This window comes from Gymnodraco acuticeps, unplaced genomic scaffold, assembly GCF_902827175.1.
Source record: "Gymnodraco acuticeps unplaced genomic scaffold, fGymAcu1.1, whole genome shotgun sequence".
Taxonomy (NCBI): domain Eukaryota; kingdom Metazoa; phylum Chordata; class Actinopteri; order Perciformes; family Bathydraconidae; genus Gymnodraco; species Gymnodraco acuticeps.
In genome coordinates this window covers 315,458-326,407 of record NW_022990949.1, presented here as the reverse complement: position 1 = coordinate 326,407, position 10,950 = coordinate 315,458, and the positions used below count along the sequence as shown (strand labels likewise).

Below are 10,950 nucleotides of genomic sequence, written 5' to 3'. Positions count from 1 at the left end.
TGATATCTATTAATGCAAGTGAACATTACTATTTGTGAGGCAGGATATGTTCTAGCTGCTTGACAATAGCATGTGGGGGTTGGGGAGCCCAGGAAATAGCTGAAAAATAATGTAGCTAGGTACTGCGTAAAGTTGAAACAAAATAACTGCTTGGATAAAACCTGCTTGGATAAAACCAGCTTGAAATAATGCTGAAGTGGCCAACCATGTAACCGGCAATCCATCATTTTACAAGCCCACCATGAGGAGGAACAAACATGTAAATCGCTGTTCAATCCCTTTTAGTTAAAACATTTTAGAATCACTCCTACACCGACCAACAACAATGCACAATTCTCGACAATTCCTGGTTTGGTGTAAATGCAGCTTAAGATGAACTCCTTTAACTCCTGCTTCCCCTTTTTTACCCCAGTGACTCTCCTCCACATTCAAACCAGATGATCCAGTCCCGCGACACACATGTGCACTCCACCCACTTCTGACAAGTGTCCCCCCACCCACCCACACACATACCCACACACATACAGTGATGTCAGCTTGTTTTGTCTTCACCACAGAGCAATTTGAAACTCACTTTAAAGTTCAGTTACAGATGTTGTATGTTGAGATCGACAATTAGACATCACTTAAAGATAAATGACCCCTTGTGACCCACCTCACCTGTCTGTCTGCTGTCTGTCTGTCTGTCTGTCATGTTTAAAAGGGGGGGTTGGGTTTCCACCTGGCTGCACAGTGACAGGAAAGAGCCACTCCCTCTTATCTGCATAACAAATGCTGAACCTCTTCACCTTTGCCAGACGAGCTTCCAACACTGGACTGCTCACTAGTTTTCCAGGAAACGTTGTCATGAGATTTGCTTTTTACAATTTTTCTAACTTCAAGAGAAAAAGCAAAATCACCTGCTGTCCTCACAAAGGAGTTGATCTATCTGGAGATATACTGGCAAAAGGTCTATTTTGATTTCCTATCCACTATGATGAATCGTCACCCAGGGGTTCCCTTCCTGAGGGAGACTGGGATGACTGCACCTGATCCTCGGAAAGGAGACTAGCAAAAAAGACAAACGGAAAAGCCAACAGCAGGACAAGTAATTCTGAATGACCTCTGTAAAGGACTCAATGCTAAAGCTAAAATACTGTTTAAGAAGAAGCACCTAATACTGGAATGGTATGGCTAAATCCTAACAACACTGTGAGAGGTGGGAGGAGAGGCTGGCTCTCACACAGAGGGAGGGGCTGAGAGAGCATGGAGCTTCATTCACTGCTAAACACACACACACATGCTCGGAAAAGCTGTTCTCAGGCTGAGAGAAAAGAGGGGAACGAAGGAGAGGACTTCTCGATCACTGAGTAAGTTGTATACCGTAATATACTGTCTGACCGTTTTACAGCAAAACTCTTTCATTGCTTTCTAATGTGACTCAGAGCAGATGAAGTGCATGTACTCATCTACATTCTTTAAATTAGTCTGAAAGAAGTAAAACATTTCCACTGCTAGTTTTATTGAATTGAACTTCTTTCTCGTCTCCAACTCACCCATACACACTATTCTGCTGATGTGAACCACATGTCACACACACACACACACACACACACACACACACACACACACACACACACACACACACACACACACACACACACACACACACACACACACACACACACACACACACACACACACACACACACACACACACACACAATAACACACGCATAGACTCTGCAGAGGTCCAGCTTTCCTCCCAGGGGCTCCTGTTCTACATACACAGAAATGAGAGAATAGAAAAGGGGGAGTGAGGCCGAATGTGAGGGGAACATTAGAAGGACAATGTGGGAATGCTCTTGATACATTGTTAACATGTAGGCTGGTATCTTCGGAATTTTCCCTTTTTATTCTGTAACAACCCTATGTGAGTTTGAATTATTCTACTTAATCTTTTCTAATGAATCTGCTTTTTGTTCATCTTATCCTTGCTATCTCATCTCAATCTGTCCTCCCTCTGGGTTTAATTTTTAACCTATTTTGGTGTCTTTCCATCTCGCCCTCTCTCTCTCATCCTGCTGATCTCATTGTTGTCCCAGGTGGTGACACACAGGAAAAACAGAGACACTGAGTGAGGCCAAAGAGGGACGGAGGGGTTCATCAAACCAATGAGAGTTGGGAGGTTCTTTGACTTGTTCCCAAAGAAGACACATTGATCCTGGTGGAGGTACCGAGACTTAGCTCCCAGGACCGACCTCCAAGATGTCCCGGAGGAGGTCTACAGGGGACTTGGTGCCCAGGGACGTCACTCAGATCTTAGCCCGGGAGGCGAAGGTTCAGCGTGGGCAGAAGAAGCCGGGTAGCTCCCTGGGACAGGCCTTTGGTTGGTTAAAAGGGAGCCGAAAGAAGAAGGGCCTCGGTAATGGGCTGAACCGAACTGGAATTGGTGTGACGGATGCCAAGCAAGGACTTCAGAATCAAGACCCTGCAAAAGGTGAGTTGGTCAAGACTTAATACTTTTTATATTAGTTTTGGTGCTCGGCGAATGCTTTTATCCAGTGAGTACATAAGACACAAAAAAAGAAAATGTAGGTCATGGACTACAGAACCCCAACCCCATGCAAGCAAGACTTTTTGTTTGACCCAGTGGCGTTTCTATATGTACAAAAGTGGTGGGGCACAAACAACTTAGATGTCTATATATAAGCTTCAGCAGTGAGGTTCATGGCTGCTGAGGCACTGGCACTGACTCTTCAGGTTTACAAATATTATATTTTGACCTAAATCAAAATATAATATTATTTTCAAAAGCCTCTTTAGTCTGATGCTTCAATTAATTTTAAACAGACAGTTCAACAGAAGGATACCCAAAAAATGTAATTTTATTATTTAAATATTGAATTGTTCTCTCTTAGTAAGATCCCATTTTCAATAAAATTGTGGTCTTACCTTGACTTGAAGATGAAGTCCATTTGCCTATCCTTCTGGTTTTAGGACGCGTCTCTCTCCTCCTCTTCACCTGCTCTTCACACACCACACTTTTCGCGGCACACGTACTCACAGCCAATCAACTCTGAATTATGTGAGATGATGGTCATTATTTTTTGCCACACACATTAAATAAGAAAATACTCTGAGCATGCGCAGTGTAGTTTTTACAGTCACCGTTCACTTAGACAGTGAGAGGGAGGGGCAGGATCGGGTTTTGTCCATAGAGGTTTTGTCCCACATGGCTCTAAACAAACAGCTCAATAGGCACACACTGTAGACACTAATTAGAAGAACACATACTAAAACAGCAATGGACAGACGAATTAGATGATTAAACATGATCTTAAAATATATTTTATATTTTAATTTATTTTTTGCATTTTGTTGTAATCATTATTTTAATACTTTCTGCTGACACTAAATGGCACTATGGTACGACCAGTTTTGTTCATATTAGACAATTATATCTTTCAGATCATTGTTTTAATTGTATGGTCAGCAACTTCACTGTTTCAGGTCATCCAAAAAAAAACTTTAAATTAACGTTTACCCAATATCTGCTGGAAGTCCAAATAAAACAAGCGTTAGCTAATATGTCTCCCATAATATTATACTGTATGTCAGTGTTGTGTTTACAGCTTTTTGTGCTGCCCCCAAGTGGCCAAAATAGGTTTAATATAAAAAACACTTAAGACGTGAGCTTAACTTTAAAAATATTTGACCTTGCAGCAACTTTCCATCCAAGAAGGTATTTTGTTTATTAGTAAAATTGCGAACAGTTATTCTTAAATCCATCATCTACAGAAAAGCTGCCTGATATCAATTACATCCATTTCAGTCTCTAATAAGAGTTGCATCAAAGTCTGTGTCAGGATGGACATTCCTTCATAAGGTTCAGTTTAGGTGAGGTGAGGTCAGTTTGCTTGTTTGGAAACTCCACCGATACTTCTGTCTTGTTTTGCCTCTCATGACAAAGACTGCATACTTATAGTCATGATGTTTCAGATACATGTGTTGACTTTTAGATTAAGATGGAAACAGGGTTATCATCTGTCTGGACATGTTTAAAATGGCCAAAGTGACACACACGTAGACTGACACAGGGGTTTAATCCCCCTTTCTGTTTACTGATGCGTTTGCTTGGTCGGCAGCACAGAGCTTACCCACGGTCCCCATTTCCTGTTTTTGTTCCACCCCAAAAGCCATCCCTTTCTCCTCTGTCATTGTGTGTGCGTGTGTGTGTGTGTGTGTGTGTGTGTGTGTGTGTGCGTGTGTGTGTGTGTGTGTGTGCGTGTGTGTGTGTGTGTGTGTGTGTGTGTGTGTGTGTGTGTGTGTGTGTGTGTGTGTGTGTGTGTGTGTGTGTGTGTGTGTGTGTGTGTGTGTGTGTTGTGTGTGTGTGTGTGTGTGTGTGTGTGTGTGTGTGTGTGTGTGTGTGTGTGTGTGTGTGTGTGTGTGTGTGTGTGTGTGTGTGTGTGTGTTACTGTAGTAACTATCTAACAACTCTTGGAAATCCAGATTATGTCTCTGGGCTTTTGTGGTTTTTGTGCTCGTTCCGCCTAAAAACATCTTCCATGATCCCTTATTATGCCTTACATCATGTTTTTGTTTTCTTCTTTGGGGAACTATGAACACTGGATGGGTAGCAGACAGTGACTCCATTTGAAACCAAAGATTAACTAGTAATAGGGCTAATAATTCCCCAGAAGAGGATGTGGTCAAAGGCTCATAGTAAAAACGTGTAGGAAGTATATTTTTGGGCATTTTCCCAGATAATTATGAACACCATGCCAGGCACTGCAGATTCAAGTGACCTTCAATTGTTTTCTTTTAATAACTCTCACTATTTTGTTTTAGTTTGGCTGTTGATTGATGGTGATTGACCTTATGTATCTGCAGATGTGATTACCATTGGTTAAAAGTTGTATTTTTATCAGAAATCAGTGAAACCAGAACATAAAGAAGTGGAAGGTGCTTTGTGTTCATGCAGCCATCGTTGACGTTTTCATACACTGTATCTAGTGACAGAACAATCTGTTCCTTAGTTCACCAACATGAACAGCTGACGCTCTCTGTTTCACCCGTAAGTGTCAACAAATTGTTAGCTTTGGATTGTCTTGCTTTTTCCTTTGACACTTTGTCTGTTACAGACTACAGATAGAGTGATAGGAAGCCTGTTTTTCCACCAGTAAATAATTGGCTCATTGCACCATTCATTTTTCTCTCGCTGGGTGACTTTAAAAACCTTACGAGACAAAGCAGAAATGTGTGAAAGACAACTGACACTTGCTATACCGACACATGATGTACTTAAACACATAGGCCCTTTATCTGGCTACTTAGTCCTTGACTTGACGGGTTCCAATCAAATGGTTTACAAAGCAAAAGTCACAATCAAGTTTCTATTTGACACAATCTGAACAAGCAGTGACTTGTCCTATTGTGATACTGGAAAATGTCGGAATGTAAAAAGTTTCAGTTCCCTCTTGATTCTTTGAACAAAATCTCTGAACCAGTGGCTGCATTAGAAACAGGTTGCATCATCTAAATATGTTGAAATAAGCCAGTGGCCCTAAACACAGGCTTGGCCCCTCCAAAGGGTCACATGATAAGTCGGATTGGTCAGCAGATGATTGCTTTGTCCCCATTTTCTACAAATAAATGTATTTTCGAAGTATAAAGGGGAAATTGTGTATGAAATGTAATTGCTGAAAACTCAAAGTTGTCAACTATGGGCCCTAGCTGCTTTTCTTTGGATGGGGCATGAGCCAATAAAGGGTGGGGATCCACTCACGTAAGCTACATCTGAAATCATCACTTATTTGCTAATCAGTACTGTACTAATTAAATGCATCCAATTTCTTCATTCTGACTGTTTCTGTTTCTTCACATTGTAGTACCCCTTTTTTATATTCTGGAGCAAAAAAATAGACAATGTATTGTCTTTGTTCTAATGACAACAGATCTTGTACACAATACTTTACAATAATGCAAAATCTACACCTGTGATGCCACTCATGTTGATTGAAAAGTCAGTCATATTGGAAATATTGAATACATAGTGAAGAAACCATTTCAGAAACTGAAATCATTTTTCCAATGTCTAGGTAGATCACATTACCTTACATTTCATTACATTTAGCTGACGCTTTTATCCTAAGCTACTTACAATAAGTGCAATAAACCATAAATATTCAAACTAAGGACAATAATAACAGTCCTGACAACACTTCAAACAAGCAATAACATTGTAAGTGCTGGTGAATAAATTAAACTCTTAATTAAGGTACAAGCAAAAGATCTTCTCGTAAAATTAATAATTTTTTTTTTCTTTGGGAAATTTGACTTCCAACAGAACACAGTGAGTGAAGTGAAAGAGCAACTCTGACTCTATCCTCCTCTGGTTAGCCAATGCCTTCTTGTTTCTGTTGCAATGTCATGCAACTCTTACTATAATATGTCTTTGTTGCTGTGTTTACATTGGCCGTGTCATCCTCCCTGCAGAACTGGCTCAGATCTTCTCCTCCGTGATCCAGAGCTCTGCAGTCCATCACTGACTGTCGGCTATATTTTACAGAGATTTCTCTCCCATAAAAGAAACTAACTCTCTTTGATGTGCTGAATTCCTGAGAGCAGTTCATCACAGTGTGTGTGTGTGTGTGTCGTCAAGGTTTTTCAGCGTGCGTGGCAGCCTGGATGCCAGATTGGGCCTAGAGTTATGCGATGAAGAGGAGAGATTACAAGGAATCACAAAGGCCCATTCAGCCTTGAGAGGACTCTTAGGGAACACTCTCTCAATGCTTTTTTTAATTAGAGCGACTTCTCAGCACACACAAACACACACCTATTTCTCTTTCTCTCAATCATTCTGCTCATATGTTTCTCACATTGCTTCATACCTTCTATTCAGCACTGCTGTGGGTCTGTTGGCATTCACTGCTTATTACTGTGTAATCAGCGTGTGTTTAAAGTTGTGTGTGGACATCTGCTGCTGAGGGAGTGTGTGTGACTGAGTGCTACCCTGTATCAGAGGGTATCTCTGTGTTTGTGTGTCAGCAGCATATTGCCGGGTTTAGGGCGGCGCCAATCCAGCGCTGGCGTTCATTACATCACCTCCACACACACACACACACACACACACACACACACACACACACACACACACACACACACACACACACACACACACACACACACACACACACACACACACACACACACACACACACACACACAGAAGTGCATATAGAGCCCCCGCAACTACCTGCTTTGTCCAGCCGAGCCCATCTTCTGCTGCTGGCTGTTTGAGCGGTGAGGTCATTCTGCACAATCCCTGGGATTCCACGTGTGTATCCGAGTGTGTAGTCAGTGTGTGTGTGTGTGTGTGTGTGTGTGTGTGTGTGTGTGTGTGTGTGTGTGTGTGTGTGTGTGTGTGTGTGTGTGTGTGTGTGTGTGTGTGAGAGAATACGTTTAAAGGCCGGCCTTGTAAATCTGTTCATAATGGTTCCTTGATTTTCCTTCTCTCTGCATGTCTCTCTATCTGTGTGTGGGTGTGGTTGCCACATCACAAAACACAGTCAGCGTGTGTAGATTCACAAACTATAATGCAGATTACAGACTCAACGGAGTAATTGAAGAGCAAACATCTCATTACATGGAGAACACTGAATACCGCCTTAGCTCTATTACAGGCCACAACTCAGGGCCACTTTATAACAGTGTGACAGGATGGAGGCAGTGGGTGGAGGGCGAAGCAGAGAGAGGGAGGAGTGTGAAAGTTTAATGCAACCTCACCGCAGACATCATTCACCACACACACACACTTTGATGAACGAGGTAATTTTACCTGGGTAAGCAGATACCTCCAGCCCTCATCCATCACCCGTAGACCTAAAGACATGGTGGTGAGGTAAACGTCTCCCAGGCAACGGCACTGTGTGGCAGCAACACTGTGGCAACAATAGTGTCCGTGTTGCACGGAAACATTATTCGTCTTCTCGTCTCGAGATGTGTTGCAGCAAAGTGGGGTAATGAAGAGCGGATGGAGATAACATGAAGAGAATGGAAAACACGATAAGAATTGAGGTCACAACCCCCCAGCGTTTTGTGTTTATCAGATTCATTTCATCCATTTAATGATAAGGCCAATCCACACACCAACGCAGAGAGCAAGTCACTTTTTACCTCCTCCAAAAGAGGTTACGTTTACAGCTCAGTTGGTCTGTTTGTATGGTTTGTTTGTCTGTCAAAAAGAATACAGAAAAGCTAGGGGCCTGGTTTTCATGAAACTTTGAGGAAGGTTCTAGCATTCCTCCAAAAAAATGTGGAGCCAATCTAAGGGTGAAGACAGGAATTATGTTTCACTTTTCTTTACATTGCTGCATTCAGGTATATATTTACAGACTGGGTAAATCCACTGAACGCCCCCTTAGGTCGGATTAACAACTCAGAAACAGATTTCAACATGCTGTTTAAAGCATGTTGAAAGAGTTATGATAAAAAATAACTTTTTAGTTTCCATGTTGTTTCCACATTGAGACTTAAAGCTCATGAACACACTGAAGTCAGAAGTAACCCTTCCCATGGACATTCCCAGGTTATGCGAATGCACCATTGGCCTTGGCGGAGGTCTGCCCTCTCGTGTAACACTAGTCTTTATATATTTTCACCATATGTCTGTACAGTATCATGCACACACACTCCTTGTGAAAACCCATGCAGATTCCACATATGGATACACTCACATGTACATTGGATGGGGTTACCAAGATAACTCGTGATCAACATCCATAGCTCCTCTCCAGAGGGTGTTGTTTATGGAATAAGAGCTAATGGTTTGTTTTATAGGACATGGAGTGCGTTTGATGTCGGGGGGGGGGGAGCAGATGGGAGACATCAGCGTGGGACTGAGGGAGTCGGAGCCTGTATACACACAGGGATATATACAACTGATTTACCCTTAAAGTGTGTGTGTGTTTGTGTGTGTGTGTATGTGTGTGTGTGTGTGTGTGTGGCTCCTATTATGTAATTTGTAGTAATAGATACACCTGTTGAATGATGTTTACCTGATCCAGACTTGTTTTTGTTGTGAAAACGAAATAATAGACCAGATGATGATAAAGCAACTTAGAAATTCAGTCAGTCTTGAGTAAAGGAACATTTAGGACCATTCATGTACTGATGGCTTCGGTCAAATATCTTTAAAAAGTGGATGTAGTCACTGTGAATTGTAGACCTGAAACTAGCAATTCAGACAATACAGTCATTACATTACAAATGTTTAGGTCATTTTCTCATCAGTCAGACTTCTTTTGGGGGAGTTGCCCCCTGCAGGATATTAGGAAGTATGTTTCATTTTTCAGAATTTAATTGGATTTTTACATTTAACATATATATATATCACCTGATATTCAGAATGGGGAGGAAGGGGGTCCAAAATGGTTGATCAGCCATCTATCTATCACTCTAATGGAGGACATTTGCAAATAGTCTACAAAAATATGATATATATCTTAATATTTTTGGATCCAAATTATGTTTGGATTGGATAAAAAAAAAAACGTTGATTTGAATAACCAGAAGGACAAAGGACTCTTAGTGACATTTAGAGCTGTGTGTACTTTGTACATTTCCACTGTATTCAGCAGAAAACATGCTGCAGTTAACAGAAATCTTAGTTAATACCTCAAAAAGACACATATACATAGACAGAAGCTACAACGAAGAAAAAACTACAGGATTGACATGGTGCACATTCTCATCTATTCACCTGCATTTGCTTTTTCCTGTAGATGGCACATATTGGTCTGCAGCTCTGCAACTGCTATTAATGTAATGGTTTTAGCCGTGCCTTGCCACAAGATGGGAGTGCTGGGCTGATGTTGGCATATTCATTGGATGTGGAGAATAAACTGTAATATTTGTACAAAGGATAATCGACACTATCAATGCCATATATGTCAATCTAGAATGACTCACAGGGATTTATATTGGAAACATTTTCTTTTCTTTAAAACAAATTCTCGCAACTAATCCTAAACCAGCCAAGTCTCACTAATTAAAGTACATTAAGAAAGGTAGGGTCCCTAATCCAGTCTTGACACCCTGGTGATGGTCACCCTGACAACCACTTTCCCCTGACAACGCCATTCCCCTGCACAAACTCCCTTTAATGTACGCATGTCTACGTGCAGACTCGATATCCTTTGAGTTCCCCCGCTGCTGTAAAATCCTAAAATGTCTCCTGACAGTGACACACACTTTGATCACACTCATATTTAAATGTATCTAGGGCACGTTGTATTACAGCTGGTGGGTGATGGCAGGGTACAAAGCATCCAACACAGACACACACACACACACACACACACACACACACACACACACACACACACACACACACACACACACACACACACACACACACACACACACACACACACACACACACACACACACACACACAAAGTGCACTCTCTATTACAGAGAGGTAGTGAGCTCCACCAGCACAATTGTACTGGGTGTGGTTCTGGTGGGGCAGCATTAGGAGGCAGCATCTCTTTGTGAGCGTTTTATTGCAGATCATTTTACACATTAAGCTCGAGTGATATCATCTCATATCTTCGATCTAACTTTCTCTTTATACACAAAGCCTTCCAGTATCAGAATTCCTTAATTCCTCCCGCAGCGGGGAAATGTGCAGTGTTACAGTAAAAGTGGCATAGCAGGTGGAAAAGGCAAGCAGTAGGAAAGCTAACTTATTATATACAGGGAAAATAAGCACACATTAGTAAAAGAATAACAAATAAAGACAGTCAGACCAACTAGTAAGACATAAGTAACATATTAGGGTGTTGAGACATTATGAAAAAAGGATAAAAGACGTTGAGACATTTATAAAGAATGTCTTTTTTCACATTAAAGTGATCGTCACACAATACAATCGCCAAAAGAAGTGTCTGTATTGCACGTTGCATG

At 41.4% G+C, this 10,950-nt stretch overlaps 1 protein-coding gene across 1 annotated transcript in view; it reads left to right on the top strand.

Annotated features, from left to right (window-relative positions):
- Positions 1-776: 776 nt before the first annotated feature.
- kiaa1522 (KIAA1522 ortholog) overlaps positions 777-10,950 on the top strand; it is a 45,147-nt gene continuing 34,973 nt past the window's right edge. The window contains exons 1-2 of the mRNA XM_034235029.1: positions 777-1,349; positions 2,085-2,479. Coding sequence (XP_034090920.1) covers positions 2,248-2,479 — 232 coding nt within the window. The 5' untranslated portion in view covers positions 777-1,349; positions 2,085-2,247. The remainder of the gene's footprint in view (positions 1,350-2,084; positions 2,480-10,950) is intronic.